Raw genomic sequence first — 18671 nt, forward strand, 5'->3', positions numbered from 1 at the left:
ACACACACACACACACACACACACACACACACACACACACACACACAAAACCTAGCCATATGACCTTGGGCAAGTCGATTAACCCCAATTGCCCTCCGAAAAGCAAAAAACAGAGACTTTGTTATACAACCTTTTATTCACCCTGCCACCTCCCCCACTTCCCCACCCCCAAGTATCTAGCACAGTGCCTTACACTGTGAATGAAAAATTGGCAATAAATTTGGAAAGCTACATTTTGAGTTGCTAAGTAATTATAGAAAGAAATAAAAAAATTCCTTTCCTGATTATCTTTTAAGATGTACCAGTCTACCCTCCCACTAGATACTAATAGGGAGTAAGCAAATAAAATCAACACTTTACTACTCACCTGGTAGGGAAATGGCTATTTTATGACATAATCTTTTGTTGACTCTCTTCTAATCCCAAAGGAACATTATGTTTCAAAATGGCATCATAGATCCTTTCCTCCCCTCAGTCTCTTCCCCAGTCTCTTCAGCCACTTTTTCTAGCTTTTTCTCTACTCCTCCTCCCAACTGTGACAATTCCCAAACTTGTAGAAACATACACATATGCTACGATGGAGCCATTTGGTGTTGAGCTTTGTGAGGCTAGAGGTTGTGTTTGGTTCTATTGTTTTGGTTGTTCTTCCCCCAGAAGTTTGGCGACTTTTAGTTTTTGGTGGGTGTGAACAATTTTATTAAGGAACAGAGTGAAGGTTGTACATCAGCATAGTAGGATGTCAGGTCCCAGGTGTTGCAGCTGTTATTGTTTCTAACATTCCTTCGCTGGGTTTGGACTGACCAGAAATGCCAGAAACAGAAAATCAGCACCAGCACTAAAGCATCCTGAGTTTCTGGATGTTATTACTGGGTTGCTAGAGGGTGTAACTCCAACATAACAACCTACGCATGCAGTAGAGAGTGAGAGGGACAGCAATATTTATGATCTGGTAGCATCCTTAAATGTTTGTAGTTCAAACAAACCTATGGAGCAACTTTGGCAACCTTCTGCCGAGCTCCACACCCTGAAACCTCCAGTCCAGATCTCCAAGTGCATATGTTTCTGTTTCATTGACACTTCATTGGAATCAGATTTTGCAAGAGTCACTGATGTCCAAAAAAAACTTTTCCTTTTAAAGGTCTCTCTCGTGTGGGAAGCAACTCAAACTTAAACTAATTTGAAAAGCCCTAAAGATTCAAGTTTAGTGCACAGCTTTGCTGTGAGGGCTGCGGAATGCTCACAGTGAGAGATTAAAGGGAGAAACGGTTTGTGTTGTTTCTGGCCAGTGCTTTTAAGTGTTCCTTAGAGGGGTAATAGGCAGTCTTTCAGCAATACTCCTTCCCCCCCTCCCATTTTCTCTTCTTTGTTCTCAGAATCAAATTATGTCTTTGCTTTTGTTTCTCCATAGGCTGGAATCAGGAGGCAGTAGCCTCACCTCCACTGATACCTATAGCGACCGGGCTTCAGCAAAGGCCCGCCGGGAGGCCCGAATAGCTTCTTTGACAAGTCGAGCGGAAGAGGACAGCCAAAGGGATTATAGAAAAGTAGGCTCTTTTCCAATCACTTTCCTCTTTGGGTTATGAGAACTGAGCCTCTAAAGTGAAATCTAGGTGAGCTGGAAGAGAAGGGAAGGCATTTGAGGGTCAGGTAATAAAAAGTAACTTCTGGGTACCTTCATTGGTCCCATTCAGCTGTATATCAAATGTAGGGGTCCCTGTCTGACCCTTTTCCATTGCAGTATGTGCTCTGGTGTCAGATCTCAAGATGTCAGTTGGGATGAGGAATTGTGTCAAGAACTAGAAAGAAGGGAAACCAGGCGTGTGTAAAATTAATACCATGAGTGTAAGTCCCTTTAAGTTCCTTGACTGACCCTGATGTTTTCCGCAAGCTTAGATGTTTTCTAAGGAATATGAAAGAAGTAGCATGGCCTAGTGGGTATATCAGACTGAACTTGGAGGTAGGATCCCCCTCAGACACTTCTTAGCTAAGGGACCCTCCATCTGCCCCTACGTCTTCACCTGTCAATGGGGTTAGTAGTACCTCCCTCCTTCCCCACCTGCTGGGGTTGTCGTAAAGCTCAGGTGTGAGGATAAGTACTGTTATGTGAGCATCCTTCATATCATGATGAAAAGCAGCAGAAATGCCACCGGGTGGTGTTTATATCCAACCAGGTGGAAGCAAGGTTGAATTCACTTTCTCTTCAGTTCACTTGGTTCCAGAGGTATAATTCCCAGCCCCAAAGCAGCTTGAATGACTTCTTTTTCAGGTACTTAGAGGTCAAAGATAAGCTGTTTTGTTAAAAATTCTATAGCAGAGAAAAGTGATATTTTTCTTTTAACCTCTGGTTGGAATACACATACCCATGAGGCTGGTTCTGAAACATTGTCTTTAGTGTGGGGACATAAGGGTTATTTGTACAAGGAGATTCAAATGTTCTAGAAACAAGAAAAAGAAAGATTTTTCCTCAGAATTGACTTTTTTTTTTGTTAGCTGCCTCTGGAAAAAGGAAGGAAGGAGTATTTACTATGTGCTAGGCACATAGTAAAAAAATACTTTAGAAAGATTTTAGTTATGTTGATTTTAGGACATCGTTAGTGCTTTTCTGTATGTTCATCATCTGGGTCTTTATTACTTTCAAAAAGAAAAAAACTTCATCTTTTCTGTCACTTGGAGTTTTTTATTCTCTCCCACGTATTTCTGCCAGAGGCAACATGGCCTAGTGGACAGACACCTGGCCTTAGTACCAAGAAGATCCAGGTTCAAGGGCCACCTCTGACACAGGCTTCCTCAGCGATGCTGGGCAAGTCCTTCTGAGGGCCTCTGGCCCTCCCCAAAGCCGCACATTCCCCAAAGGGCATTGGGCTGCCTGGGGGGAGAGCTGGCTGTGCTGGAAGGATCCAGGTGCTGCTCCCTCTCCTCCTGACAGTGCTAAGGAGTGGGTGACCAGATGCTCTTTACTTCCCCAAGCTCTATGAGAGTGCCCTGACGGAAAATCAGAAGCTGAAAACCAAGCTGCAGGAGGCTCAGCGGGAGCTGGCAGAGGTCAAGTCCAAATTGGAGAAGGTGGCCCAGGTGAGGTCGGGGGCGAGGGGGAGGGGGTAAAGTGGGGTGTCCGAAGGGGTGGAGGATGAGCCTCAGAGGCTTCCTTTGTACTTTGTCTAAAAGGGAAAAATCAAATGTTGAGCAAATATCTCCTGATTTTCCACATACTGTCAACATTGCTGGGGACTGATTCTTGCTTTGGCCACTCTCCCCACTTCCCGATTGGCTCTGTGTGCTTTCAGTATCATCCTGTTGGTGACTCATCCTACAGCTACCCTCTCACTCCATATTTCAGACAAATAGAGAGGCTAAGGCTCAGACATAAGTGATGTTTGCAGCCAAGGTCACGCAGCACACTGAGAGCTGAGACCATAAGTGCTGTGAGGCCCTTTTCTCCTGAATCCAAAGCTGAAGTGCCGTCCAGTAGACTGGGCAGCCTGCTGGAGTTTCAGCCATCACTGTCTAGGAACAAGGATCTTTAATGGCTGGAAGACTGAGTAAACCACTCTTGTGTTACAGCTAAGCCTAGTTTAATTAGGTGATGCTTTTAAAAGGTGCTGGAGGTAATAAGCTCATTGCCAGCGAAACAAATCCTGCAGCTGAAAGCTGAAGCATGTGCTGCCTTAGTTTGTTGTGCAGTTAACAGGAAGCCTATTGAGTTACTGCCCTCCCTGAAATGTCTAGAGGCTGAGGATTTGGAAAAGTGAGCTGATTTTAAAATGAATCTAGAAGATAAAAAATGACACTAAGAAATGGGCTTCTTCAGTCTGGACGTGGAGCTAGGAGCAGTGATCAGAATTCCACAGTGTATATTGCTAGATGGCAGGGTGGGTTTTTATCAAGGGCTCGCTCTGCTCCTTGCTTGCAGCTGCCCCGGAAGGTAAGGGCAGAAAGAACTCAAGGAGACTTCATGGGGCCAGAAGAGTTTGGCCATCGCATCTTGGCCACTGAAAGATACCTGCTCCCAGGAAATATGCCCATAATCCCCAGACAGAGCAGAGGCTTGGTTTTTCCTGGCTGCAGTAGTGGTTCCTGACTGATGAGACTACTTGTCAGAGATCTTGCCCCTAGGACAGGCATAGAATGTGGTTTAATGGTGATTCAAACTCAAAGGAAAAGCTTGAACCTCACAGTGGAGCGACCCAACTTACCCCTTTTCATTTCTTCAGGAGAAATGAAAGATAGCTCTTCTTAGGGCCTTTGGGTGTTCTTGGCTTCTCCTCCAGCCTGTGTTCCACATCTGGCAAGATGTCTAGCCAGCATCAGATGTTGACTTACAAGGCGGGTGCTGTAGAGAGCCTCACCCTGTCTGATCCTTGGGAGAAAGCCCATGTTCTTTGATGTACTGCTTGTTGGGGAGTTTGAGTACAGCTACTACTGCCAGATGCACCCGAGGATTGAAATTCTGGGGACACTATGAAACTATAAACTCTTTTCCTGTGTGATTTTACTAAACATGGAAATTTTGGAGCCAGCTAGATGGCACAGTGAATAGAGCACTGGCCCTGGAGTCAGGAGGACCTGAGTTCAGATCTGGCCTCAGGCACTTAATACTTAACTAGCTGTGTAACCTTAGGCAAGTCACTGGACCCGAATTGCCCTGCCTTCCCCCCTCCAAAAGAGAAACAAAAAAAAAAAAACACAAAACTTTTTTTTAAATAGGGTTTGCCATTTTCTAAGAGACCTAGCATCTCATGATGAAGGCTCTGACAGCCTTATATCCATTCATTCAATAAACAGCTGAGCACCAGTTGTGTGCTAGCCGCTGCACCAGATGCTAGAGGAACAGATAGAGAGAGAAAATGAAATACAGAGTAACTTCCAGGAGAAAAAAATCTTAACAATTGAGGGAAACAGGGTGGGTTTTCTGTAAGAAGTGATACTTGAGCTGAGGTTTGAAAGAAGCTTGGGATTCTAGGAAGTGGAGGAGAGGGGGGAGGACATCTCAGGCACAGAAGACTGTCTGTGCAAGACGGGAGATGGAGTGCCACGTATAGAGAACAGCCAGCAGCCCCAGTGGGGCTGGGACACAGAACATGTGCAGGGGGAGTCATATATAAAAAGCCTAGAAAGGAAGGAAGGATGTAGAAAGAGGAGGACTTTAAAAACAAAACAGAGGCGTTTATATTTTATACTAGAGGCAAGACGAAGCCTCTGTCACTTCTCGAGAAGGTGAGTGACAGGGTCAGACCCTTGCTTGGGGAATGTCAGTCTGGCAGCTGTGGGGAGAATAGACAAAAGAGGGAGAGACTAAGGGCTGGGAGATGTGATGGGAGGCCGTTGCAGTGGTCCAGGCAAACAAGAGGTGATTGAGGCCTGAGTCAGGTGGCACAGCCATGTGAGTGGGAAAAGGGGGTGGTTATGAGAGGTATTATGGAGGCAGCCGATGGGACATGAAGCATGAGTGAGGAAGAAGAAACAGGGATGACTGAGGCTGTGAACCTGGAGACATGGCAGTGTCTCAGACAGAAAGGAAAGTTAGGGAAAGAGGTGAGTGTGGGGGAAGGAAAATGAGCTCTGCTTCAGACACATCCCCTTTGACATACCTAGAGACATTCAGCTAGACCTGTCCAGTCAGCAGTTAGTAATGCGGGCCTGGCACTCCAGGAGGAGATTGCATATTTGTATGTGGGTAAAAGGAACAATTGCCATCATCACACACATGGCAATGTTTCCTAACACACCTGCTCTTGATTGAAAAACAAAGGGAATAAAATCATGAAATACTTTTCCTTTGTATAAAAGAAGCTTCAAAATGCTAAATAACTATATCTCATAAGATAGCATCTATGGCATCTTTAGAAACTTGGAAAAATGAGAATTCAGATCAGAGAGTGTCAGAGTTGGACTGGACCCTAGAAATCATCTCATCCCAATCCCTCATGTACAGATGAGAGGAAGGGAAGGGCTCACTTCCCAAAGAAAGGCCCAGAGAAGGGAAATCACTACAACATGCTAGTCGGTGGCAAGGCCAGGACTAGAATCTGTGTCTTCCAAATCCCCTTCCAGTGTTCTTTCTACTTCACGAGATCTGACTTATGAAGCAAATGTAAGCAAAAAGACCCATTTCTGTTCTCCCTTCATCTTCCTTTCCAGGAAGGATTTGATGAAGGGATAGTGGTAAAAAATAGGGCGCCAGGACTTTCAGACTGGAAGGCAAGAGTTCAAGATGGGAAGTCAGTATTCTGAGTCTTGCTGTAAAAATATGGATGACTCCTGGAGTTTCTGCCTAGACACAGCACATCCTCCATATTGCTTATAGTACTCCCTGCAGGGGAGTGTATGCAGGGAGAGTATGCAGGGCACTATCCAGGAGTAAAGTCATTTAACAAATTCTGGTTTTGTGAACCACCAACGTAAAAGACTCCTTGCTAGGTTCAGTGGCACAAAAGAGAACTTGAAGCCTCATTTAGTCTATCCCCTGACCCCAAACTAGGCATTCCTTAAATCTAAGGACATTCCATTTCCTTTAGCAAAAATTCAGTTCCTAGTTCTTTTTAGGCCACTTGCATGCTATTCTTTCGGGTTCAGGACACAGCTGATCTGAAGTGCTAGAAGCAAGAAACTTGGGAGAGAGGGGCTGTTTGGGGGGAAGAATGGGCTTCAAAGTGGTTTTCTCATTTTGAGATTCACTAAGTCCCATCCTATAAGACACAAGTGAAGAGTTGGGAAACAGATCTAGGTGTCAAGGATGGGGAGGTACTGAAAGAAAGAGGTGGCTCCTACTGCTGGCTGGACATCTTCCCTTCACACTAACAACTGTCCCTGGGAATCCAAACAGACCCCGCTGAGGGGAGGGAGAAAAAGCAACTGATTCAGAGACCTGGTATATCAGATCTGACCCTCCGCCTGTCAGTTTCCATATAACATTTGAGGGACCCCTGGTGTGGGAGACCTCTGTTTGTGAATGTCAGGCTGACAATAGTGGGGAGGGGAGGCTGGGCTTTCTATATATCCTAGATTTTCAACCATAATATCTGGGTATTTTTCATTGGTATTAGCAGAAACAAGAAAAAACCTCTGACCGATCAACAATGCTGGAGGTGGAGAAAAGGGTACGTGTGTTCCTCTTTCCCCTCTGCTCTATCTGTTTCTCTCTTTACTCTCCCTGGCTTGTTGTTCTTGCCAATGGAAAAAGTTCATCTTAAAAAGACATTATTAGTCCTGCCACATTCTATCCCCAGCTTGATGAGAAATTCTTTTTGCCTGAGTTTAATTTCTAATCCTGTTGAGATCCCAGACAGCCAGTGCTTTCCCCTTGTTCTGTTCTCGGTCATCTCATAATGACCCTGCTTCCAGGCTCCACTGTGCCACGTCATCCTGTAAAAAATGCATTTGGGTCTAGCTGAAAATCATTGCATGCACCACCACCACCACCCCCCACCAAGGTCTCTAGACCCCTCTGGGCCTCATTAACAGAAAGGAGGCACTTATCTGGGAGGCTATGCAAGCCAACAGAGATCTCCACTGACTCAAGAATTTCTGCTTCTGTGCTGAGGCACTTGCCTAAAAAGTGTGAGGGTGCTCCTTAAGCCTGACATTTCTGTATTAAGAGACCTGAATTATGATTGGCTTGAATAGCTGAGCTCAGCTAGGTTTTGACTATGTCTTTCTATCCCACAGCTCTACCATTACTTTATATTTGGAAACCAGCTAAGTTATACATTCTATTCCCCTTGTGTGCAAACAAACCTCTTTGAGCTTCCATCTGATCTGACCCTGGGGATGGATGGTCCCTTAACTGGGACTAGCAGGGATTAGTCCTCAGGATAAAAAAAAAAAACATACTGGGGTGGGGGCAGGTTGACCTCTCCAGGGCAGTCTGTACTCATTCCTCTCCATCATGAGGGACACTGACTCTGAGAATATGTGAGAAGACCATGCATGAAGTGGGTAAAAGGAAGAAATGGGTGTTGGTCATTTGAAGTCATTTTTGACATACGCACTGTGCCCTGCGATAACTTGGTATTGTTCTGTTGTTATTATATGCTATTTCCCTATACAACCTTCTGCTGTTCCATTATGGAATTTGGATAATGTGGTCTTCCTCCACCACAGAACCCCAAACCTGGCATGTAAGTATGCCAAAACCAAAAAAGGGTGAACCCTTTGGGTGGGAGGTAAAGAAAGCTGCTGTTTGCAGGTCACACAGTCACCTCTAAGAGACCAGCTGGAAGAAAGCACAGTTTGACTGCCTCCTAAAACACACCATTTCTTTAAACAGGAGAGGCGAGCCCTGGAGCGGAAAATGTCAGAAATGGAGGAGGAGATGAAGGTACAGAAGATTTTATTTTATTTTTCCTACTCTGTGTCTGATTTTTGAATGCTTAACAGTTTTGAGTCATTTACTCACCACCCTTGAGAAAGATCTACTGAGGTAAGGGGGCAGTTCCACTCTTCAGGACATTTTATAGACTTGTCAAACCACACCCACTGTGACCACCCTCCCCCCACCCCACAAGTGTATCTTGGAACTAATGCTGCCTTTGTTTTGAAGGGGTGACTCCTGCAGGCTGGAGACAGACGTGAGTTGAAATTTAAGGCTCCACAACCAGTCGCTTTACCCTCACAGGACTGGGCAGTAGGATCAGGGCTGGTCTTCTTGACTCAATGGGGTCGCATGAGCCTGGCAGAGGTCATGGGCTTTCCCCACATTCCCTTCCCCATTTCAGCACACTGCTAGAGGAAACACAGAAGAGTCATTCTGAAACAGAGTGAAGATGGATTCCCATATTGATTTCCTGTCCCAGACCATTTCCTTGAAATATTCAGGAATGCTTGGCACTCTCCCAATGCAGCAAGCTCAGGCCACCAGAAGCACTTCTCGGCTTCCCCGCATCTCCCTTTTGTCCTTCCTTCTCCTCCCCTGTTTGCCATACGGCCATCGACCACCCTGACAGAGACTTGTCCTTCTGGGCTGTTTTGAGCTCTAGAGGCTGGCATAGTACCCCAGGGAAAGAGAATGTAAGAAGCCCCTAAGCTTTGGTGTGGGGAGTGCCTGGCCCCACAGGATGCTGCATGTCCTCAGCCGCCCAGTGCTTGGCTTTGTTCTGTCTCTTCACAGTTTGTTTTCTTACTGGTTATGACACCAAGAGGCAGCTTTCTGGAGCACAGGTTTTCTTCACTTGGAGAATAGGAATATTGGGCTAGAAAAATGGAGGGTCTTTGGATCCGTCGAGGTGAATGAGCAGACGACCTCATAGGCAGAGCATCTGGCTTAACCTTTCAGGATGCTGGAGTAGGAATAAGGATAGCTCCCATTCCTTGCAGTGATGTAGGGCAATCAGTTGTTGTTGTCATCTCTACTTTATAGAAGAATAACTGAGGCAGAGAAGCCACACAGCTCGTGGGTGCTAGAGCCAGAACTCGGACCGGCGTCCTCTGGCTTCAAGTTCTTTGCTCTTTGCACAAAACCATGCTGCCTGTCAATTTGCTGAATGGTTGTTGGCCAATCTGAGGGCTCCTCTGGCCCTGGATCACAGCTTATTCAGCAGCCCCAGTGCTCTGGCAGGGACAGACTCTTATTTCTGTCTCTCCTGGCCTGTGACATCTATAACACCCAGACTCAATCTCACCTATAGCCCCTTAGGTCTCAGATCCATAGAGTGCCACACTGCATCTTCTTAGTGACACAAAACATACTGTATGTTACACAGACAGTAACATAATAATTAGCCCCTTTAAGATGAGGAATCCATGTGTCTCAACAAGGTCAGACCCTCTTGTGTTCCCAAAGCCACTGTTTCCATTCAGGAACTCTGTGGTCGGAGAGCTGGGGCATCCTATGACTCACCTGTGATGGATGGATCTCCACTGTCACGTGGCATCCCCCGGGCTCTACCTATATTGGAAACACCATAAACCATGCCATCTGGACTCTGTTGTTAGGGAACAAGTTTTATTTCCTGTTTGTTTTATCCTTTCTGTTGTCAAGCATGGAGCTAAAGCATTTAAATGGGGTCAAATGCAGTGCCCTCTGAGGAGTACCCTAGGGGCAGGGGGCAGCCCACTCAAGTAGGGTGCTTGTAGAGTTCCAGTCACATGTACTTATTCCCACACAGAAAAGGACCTAGAATTAGAAGACTTACTGTTCCCACAGATAACGGTCCAAATTTAGAATAAACCCATCTCGTCAGGCAGGCGTGTAGGGACTTGGGGCTCTGGACGAATAGCCTCATATGATACTCTGATTAAAGAGGTCAGCATAGCAGGTGCACAGTCGGCAGGTGCCAGAGCCCCCTTAGCAATGCATTCGTCCTAATTCCCTCCTTTCCTAACAGGCTGACTAAAACAGGCAGCTTGTTCCTGTGCATTCTCCCCAGACAGCGTGCAGGGAAAGACCTTCACTCCCATGGGCTAGAAGAGAGCCTGGAGAAGATCTTTGCTCTCCTTACAACCCTGGAAGGCGTGACATTTACATACATGTTCATATATATAAGCACATACATACTTATTTACATACATACACACAAAAATCTCAAGTAACCAAATATAGCATTAGGGTGAGTGTCAGTTTATTTCTAAACCAATTATCAAATCTGTTTGAAATGGAATTGCCAATTAGGGGAGGGGGCATTGGGGGGGAAGGAGAAGGGAAAGGAATAAGCCCTTATGTGGCCCGTCCTTTGTGCCAGAAACTGCACTCAGCACTTAGCAAAAATCATCTCATTAACTATGGACGCTGTTCTTCAAGACGGTGATGGTGACAATGCTAAGCCCTAGTCTTTTCAGCATCACACAAGGATGGACAGCCAGGGATGAGATGTCCAGGGCACCAAGGGCTCGCAGCTCCATTCCTCCTTCTAATAGACATAAGATTTTTTTTTTGGTCTGAGCAGGAACCCAGCCATGGCCGTGGCTGATGAATGCACATGCCCAGTTTCTAAATATACATCTAAGCCTACTGAGACAAGTCAGTGGGAGAAAAATACTAGGATTGTTCAAGACTGTACCTTTAAGGTACTACTCTTGTTCAAGGACCATGGGAAGATACAATAGCTGCCTCTTAAACTGTTCCTGATGGGATGAAAAGGCAATCATTTTCTATGAGCCAGGGATAGGAAATCAAGGGGAAGGAGGCATGCACGTAAGAACGTAGGTCTGGTCCTTTGTGACCTCGACTGAACCATTACTGACCATAATTTGGCAAGGTAAGTGACTCGTTCCTTTATAAATCATTACCTCGATTCTGGCCTGAGTTAGGCTTGGGACCTGCCTTTTCAAGCAGGTTTGCATGTCTGCCTAAGCAGTGCTAGAGCATTTGTATTGCAGTGCACCAACAATGAATTGATTGGTTTTCTGCTCCAGCGCTGATATGCTTCGTTCAAGGGATCAACACCTCTCTTCCTTCCCTCTTCTCCCTACCCCGCCCCCACACCCCATCCAGGACTGCCAGAGGACGACTGGTCTTAAATTGGTTTATTCCACTTGTTTTAGAACTATCTCCAGCCTGATCCCAAATAAGCCTGGCCTCTTTTCAGCTCTACTCCGCATTTTGTCTCCATTTCCCCTCTCTTCTCCTCCTCCTTCCTAGATCCCAATTACCTACCTGGTGCTGCTTCCGTTAGAACATTCAGCTAGATCCTCCCTCATCCGAATCTCTCTTTCCTGTGCTTTTGACTGCGTCTCACTCTGTAGACACCCACACACTGAACTATGGATCTTGTATAATTCAGGATATTAGCGGGTGAGCAGGGACCACTTGGTACAATGACATTGATTGTGCCTCATGCTCAATAAGCACTGAAGAGTCGAAGCAGGGAATTTTCCATTGGTTCTTAGATTCAACCCCTATTCCTTTCCTCTTACTTCCTTGCACGGCACCTCATGATACCCTTCATGTGCCCCCCGCTGAATTGCTTGAAGTGAGTGAAAAGGCTAGCCCAGGCCCTGCCATCCTTTTGACTCCCCAGCTATTTGGCTGCCCTGCCTTCCCCTCCAGGATAACTAGTTTCCCTATTTGGGGAAAGGGATGTTCAACAGCTATGTCTGTGTGTCTCTTCCCCTTATTGTATTTCTTATTTCCCACTGTCTTTATTCTCCCTCTTTTTCACCCCTGAATAATTGTCATTCCACTAATCTTTCATTTAATTCATTCACCCCGTGCTGGTTCTAGACAGACTTCTCTCTCGTTCTCTTCCCTATGACTTTCCAGTACTTGTTGTAACCTTAGTGGATGTGCGCTTGCTCATATATTACTGCTCTGTTTGCATAGCAGAAGCATTCACTTACTTACAAAGAGCTGATTGGCCAGGGCTGTAATAGCCTTACACACTACCCCTGACCTAGGACAAGTAATTGTATAGGCCAGGCTCATTGTATTAAATTCTGACATTGGCTGGTGGGTCTTTGTTGTTGTTGTTTGTGTCCCTTAGGTAAGTGGTAGGAATTTTGTGGACTGGGAAAATGTTGACTCCCAGACTAAACAAAAATATCCTAAGTACTAAGTTTGGAACCAAGGTGGAAAACTGCATTTCCTTCCCTGTGAGTCTACCAGTGGATTCCCAGAATAATACATCTGGCCACGTTGTCTTAGAAGAGACCCAGAATAGAAGGAAAAAACAGAAGCCTGTAGTTAACATAACTTCAGGCGCCATTCTGGGTCAGGGCCCCACGTGTCTAGGGATGCCCTGGTACTTATGTCAGCCAGGACCATTACTCTGTGATTACCAAATACACATATTCATGAATACTCTAGGATGTGGCTGTATTTTCCAGAGTGGTAGTATCTTTGCAGACATCTTTAATGAGCACCAAGCCTCTGCATGAATGAGGAGGAGAGGAAGGGGAGCACCATTAGATGTTAGTTTAGTCATGCAGATAATGATGCAGTAGGTTGGTGGCAGTTTAATTTCTCTTAAAGCCTGGACAGAGCTTTCTGGACTTCAAGATAGAACTGGCTATGTTAATTTTTGGTTCCTGCAAAGAACGCTGGAGAACTACCTAGAAAAGTACCAATTCTTCATTGTTTTGGTATAGTATAGCTCCTTTCCACCAATCTGCTCATGGCTCTGTATACAAAATGAACCTGCAAGCCGTAGACCTCTTTGCCCCCACAGTAAAGAAATCAAGAGAGGAAAGAGTAGAACAAAGAGAGAAAACAGGATGATCGCAAAAGAAAAAGGTGGAAGAAAGAGAGGAAGGGAAATAGCAGTAATTTCAGTTGGGCGTAGGCAGAGTATTTAGTCTGGATATAAAGCCCCCTTTGTTGGGTCCAGATATGGATGAAGGAAGGTCTGAGTGACTGGAAACGGGCTGTACAGGCAGGTTAACTTACCCTATAGATCCAGCAGAAAGCCTAAGAGCCACACAGTGGGGCTGCTGTTCAGAACCAGTTAGATGGGCATTTTGAGGTGGTCACTGGTTCTATGAAAAGAGCCAGCCTTCATTGTGTTTGGGGCTTAGCTAAGAGTCACTTGGCCCAGCTCTGATCTCCCTAGCTTTCTACTCCATCACTCCATTCCCATTTGCTCTCCTTCCAGCCATTTTCCTCTTTTCTTTTCCTTTCCTTTCTTGCATGCAAACTAAAAAAACAATGAGTCACATGATTTCCTTGTCCTACTTTTTATCTCCTTTGGTCTGTTTTGTCTGTCTGTCTCTGTCCCCTCCATGTCTCACTCTCTGCAGAACCTCCACCAGCTTAAACAGATTCAGACCCTGAAGCAGATGAACAAGCAGCTGCAGGCTGAGAACAGGGCCCTGACCCGGGTGGTGGCCAGACTCTCAGTGTCCATCGAGTCCTCGGAGACCCAAGAGCTCTAGCTCTGCCCCTTCCTCTCCACCTCACCTCCCTCCTCCACCTCTCCAGGCAGGTTGATTCTTCTGGTTGGTCTGGGGGCTCATTGCATAGCCCTGTGACACTGGAGCTTCTACATTTGGATACCTAGTACATACTGCTAGTCTGGGGACAGAAGGGGCCAGGAGGAGGAGCAAGAAGTGGACTGATAGAAAGCCAGCTAAGATGGTGGCATAGACCCAGCAAGACAGGCAAGCACTTTCTCCTGGAAGTCAAAAAGATTTACAGATGGATTTGCACTCAGTCTGTCACACACACACACACGCACTCACACATATACATGCACACCCCTTTGGTTGTTGTCGGGCTCCAACATTAGTATCAGGATGGCTCTCCAGGTTTCCAACCCTCAAACATGTGGATTTGGACCCCCACGAGCACAAGGATTTCTCTTTAATGATCCGAATGACCGTGGAGTGTTCCAAAATGAGCCAGATTCTTTAGCCCATTAGGACCATTGGTGGGGTGGGGTAGAAGTGCAATTGTCCTAGGCCCTCCTTCTGCACCCTCTAGCCAAACCCACTCAAGCAGAAGTGGACAGGGTGAAGAATGCGGTGCCCCAGCCCTGTCAATCAGCTCAGCTGTTGTTTCCTTTGCTGGGAGACCCTGATTACATCTCATCCCCATTCCAGATCTCTCAGGATTCATCCGTGGTCTAGATAAGTAATCCACCCCCTTTTAGGGGCCTCATCTTTTCAGAAGAGTTAGTGTTGACCACTGAAGTGAAAAGCAATAGCTTAGAGTGACCTTGGTGACTGGTAAAACTGAAGAACATGGGGGCGGCCAGGTGGCTCAGTGAGTAAGAGCACTGGCTCCAGTGTCGGGATGACCTGGATCAAATCCGGGCTTAGATACTCAGCACCACACCCAGAAATAATAACTGGCCGTGTAACCTTGAGCAAGTTATTTAACCCCGATTGCTTTAAAAAAAAACACACACACACACACACACACACAAAAAAAACCTGAAGAACATGAGGGCCCGTTTTTCCACATCCCAAGATGACATGATGGGGTCGCTGCTGCCAAACACCATCCTTACTCAGAAAAGAGACTTTCGTTGTTGTCAGTATATAATTAGACCTTGCCAGGTCCATTCTTTTGCTGTTTTCCATTTGCTTTTGCCATCAGGGTCAGTGGCTAGTAACTAATACCCCCTATGTCTGAAGCTCCCAAATTATTCTAAGGGCTGGGCTAATATTTATTTTGTGTGACAGAGACCATCACAGATAGAAGATAGATAGATAGAAGACTGAAAGAGAAGTGTGCCCAGCCCAGCCCTGAGCTGCCTATCACCCTCCTTAAGAATTCAGCTCCCAGCTAAGGCTCCACATGACACGTCAAGTGCCAAGTTGCAGTAAACCTCAAGATAGTGCAGTTGATGAATGTAGCTCCCAGGAGGAATGCCAAGTGTTCTCCCCCTTGTGTTTAAGTTGCTTCCAGGTCAGGGACCGAGCTGGTTCTCTCATTCCCAGGACTTGCTCTGTGTACCTGTTAGCTTTTATGAACACTCAGGCAGTCCTGTTCAGAGAGTGACTGTCATGTGCCGGCACCCTGGCTGAAGACTAGAGCTCAGCCTTCTGCTTTCACTACACTGCTAACAGTTAATTTCATTTAACAAACATTTCTGCTATGTCTAGTGTACCCTGCTAGACTCAGGTGGATCTATAAAGACAAGCAAGATGTGATCCCTGCTCCTAAGAACCATTTACTGAGAGCTGTTTACCTGCCAACAGATAGTAGTTATAGGAGAAGTTGCTGCTTCTACCCACTGAGGCCAGCACATCACCATTATTAACCATGGGTACCACTCTTCCAGAGCACAGCATCAGTCACTACTCAGTAGCTGTGCGGGAAAAGCTGTCATGGGAGAGAAGCCAAATTGGTGAAGTGGTAACCTGACTGGCTGACATGTACTTCCCTTCTGCATGCCCTCTGTGGGCCATGGACCAGGAGACAGAAGTTGTGATCATGTAGATTTAGTTTGGGAAGGGACCTTAGAATTACTGAGTCCAACCCCTCATTTTATTGATGAGGAAGCTGGATCCCAAGATGCTTAAGTGACTTGCCCAGGATCACACCACCAGCAAGTGGTCAGGGTGGGATTCAAGCCCAGATTTTCCTGACTGCCTCCAGTCTTCCCCCATAGGGAACCCACTCCTCTGTCTTCTGAACACTTTAAGAGATGGAGGAGGGGACAGAAATGGTTCAGGGATGGGCCTGAAGGCCACCTTCCCTGTAGTTGTTCCATCCCTTAATTTTGGAGCAAATAAAACTTTGAACGTTTTCCGTTTAACTTACTCCTGGGCAGGAGCTTGTGATGGTACTCGAAAAAATTTTATTTTTACTTTTTTTCCCCTTTGCCTTAGGTATCTTCATACAAATATCCAAACAAGTATCAAGAATAGTGTTGCTCTTCCCTCCTGTCTCCTAAAAACAAAATTGGGGGAGACAAAGGGGCCATATTATTTTTTTCTCCATTCCTGGTTTCCAGTTCTTGTACTTAATTAAGCACATCACACCTTTGGATGTCAGTTATAGTATGTTGCAGCTGGGAAAGAAGGAGGTGGGGGGAGGCTTGGCTCTGATTGGGGGACGAGCTAGCAGTGCAGTATAGTTCACTGCCATCCGTAACTTCTCTATGGAATCCCATGATGCAGGGACTCCTTTCACAGTCACACTGAGCATCCGGCTGAAGGGCCCTAGGATGAGACTTCAGAGAGCAGCAGAAGGGAAGGTTTGGAGGTTCAAGGCCACCTCGCAGCAGAGCTGCGGAGCTGGTCATATAAGACTTATGCTTAGAATGAGAGTCTAACACCAAACTAAGATATCCTGGTCAGGTAGCAAAGATACAGAAATGAATGGCCACCAAATCTGCTCTTAGTTTGGTTTAGACAAAACAGAAGAATTGGATTATACTTTTTAAAAAAGTGTTATTGGAATGAGGGTATTTCATAAAAAATTTCCAAATTCTCAGGCAGTAGCTGACAGCTTTGCTCAAGGAAGAATCAAAAATGATAATCCCTTAAATCTGTACAGTGTTTCATTTTTTAAAAGCACATTTCACATCTGTTGCTTCATTTGGTCCTCACAGTGTCTTGAGGAAGTAGGTAGTATAGGGATTCTTCTCCTTGGGGAACTGAAATGGGTGAAGTGATTCACCCAGATCACATCACTAGGGAGCAGCAAAGCCAGAATTAAAATTGCCACCGCATCAGTCTTAGTCCAGAGCTCTTTCCTGCATTCCATGCTAAATAACAGAAACATTGATAAGTCTCTGGTTTTATCTATACCCTTGCTATAACCTTTTTTCTATACCTTTTTAACATGTTATCTCTTGTTAACCTTACATCAACTCTGAGAGATAAGGAGGAAAACCATTATGTTCCCCAGTGTGCAAATGGAAAAACTGAAGCCCTGGAAGGTATAGAGACTTAGCAAAGCCCATGCAGCTGGTCAGTGTGAGAGCCAGGCCTGGAACCCTGATATGGGTCAAGCCAGATCTCACCTGCCAGCTGTCCTTTGGAATTAGAAGTTTGAATCATCCTGGCTATCAGCTTACACTATTACCTATTGTATCTAGATCCAGGCTTCTGTGCCCTTCACAATGAAAAAACTTTCCACTCTCACCTAAATTTTTGCTGTGACACCCAAGGCCCAGATGTAAATATTTCCAGATAACCCATTAGGGCTCACCATCTCATCATTGTGCTTTGGAACACACACAAGCTGGAGTTTGGAACTATCGTTTTTCCATCACCACCCAAACTAGATTCAGTCCTTGTCTTACAGGGACAAGTTCCAAGTTTGTGAAACTTAAACATATCAGTCTTTGGATAGCCGTTGATCCTGTGGTCTTGATACCAAGGAGATCTTGGCATTCCTTGATGACCATCAGTGGAGTAGAAGTAAGAGGCCCTCTGAAGGAATTACACATGACTCATACATTCTGATCTTGGCCAGTTCTCATCTGTGATGCCTTTGGATTTAACAGTTAGAAATCAATATATACCATGTGAGTAGATGTCATTTTCCTGAGTCGTCCTATCATTGAAGGTTCTCTAACCTCTGATGTCCTGGAATAATAGCTACCGTTACCATGTATAGAAAGCCTGCCAGTTACTTTCTCTATGCCTTGTTGTAAAGCCCAGACACTGTGCAGCTTCCCTTCCCTGTCCTTTCTCTCCTCATCTGTCACTCCCCATTGTCCTCCCTCCCACCTATTTCTTCATCTCCTTCAGTTGGGATTCTCCTTGTTTCTCCAGGCTGGAGGTGAGCGGATTCATAAAAGGTATATAGGTTTTCAGTGACTAGAAATGATTCACTAAGTCCATGGAAAACAAAAATAAGAAATAGCTGACATTTTAGCATAATTCTGGAAGATGCTTTATATTTGAGCCTTACAAAGGCTTACAGAGAGACAGGGACTATGGCGTAACTTACAGTTCTCATTTTACAGGTGGAGGAAACAGTCTCAGGTTGTGCCCACGGTCTTGAGCTGAGGTCTTCCCAGCCATAAGTCCAGCATCTCTATTTACTATACCACACTAAGTCTGAAGTGGAAAATCCAACCGTTGACAGTGCTAGTCCAAATAACAAACAAGACAGGGGTGTCCTTTTTGACTTGTCCCTGGGCTCTTCAGGGACTGCTAAGAGGCTGTACTTCCACCTCTTGGGGGTGTGGGTGGGAGCTTCTTCTGCTGTGGTGACTAGTGAGGAGGTGAGACACATGGAGCCCAGGGAGCTGGCCTCCAGCTACTCAGGGATGAAAGTGGAGGAGGGGATAACATTGACTGACTGCTTAGAAGCTCCAACACCTTTGTTGTCTTTGCAG

General features: G+C 45.7%; 1 protein-coding gene across 7 annotated transcripts in view; it reads left to right on the top strand.

Moving 5' to 3' along the window:
* PPP1R12B (protein phosphatase 1 regulatory subunit 12B) overlaps positions 1 to 18671 on the top strand; it is a 255505-nt gene that overhangs the window by 230250 nt on the left and 6584 nt on the right. For 4 of the 7 annotated variants that reach the window (XM_069074577.1, XM_069074579.1, XM_069074581.1 and 1 more), the window contains 4 exons: positions 1409 to 1544; positions 2968 to 3072; positions 7044 to 7097; positions 8267 to 8317. In XM_069074577.1, coding sequence (XP_068930678.1) covers positions 1409 to 1544; positions 2968 to 3072; positions 7044 to 7097; positions 8267 to 8317 — 346 coding nt within the window. Of the gene's footprint in view, positions 1 to 1408; positions 1545 to 2967; positions 3073 to 7043; positions 7098 to 8266; positions 8318 to 13668; positions 18666 to 18671 lie in introns of those variants that run through there. The other 3 variants (XM_069074582.1, XM_069074583.1, XM_069074578.1) reach the window with 3 other exon arrangements.

Source organism: Petaurus breviceps, unplaced genomic scaffold, assembly GCF_028583685.1.
Source record: "Petaurus breviceps papuanus isolate PSGF00001 unplaced genomic scaffold, PetGlider_PUasm1.0 90895, whole genome shotgun sequence".
Taxonomy (NCBI): Eukaryota; Metazoa; Chordata; class Mammalia; order Diprotodontia; family Petauridae; genus Petaurus; species Petaurus breviceps.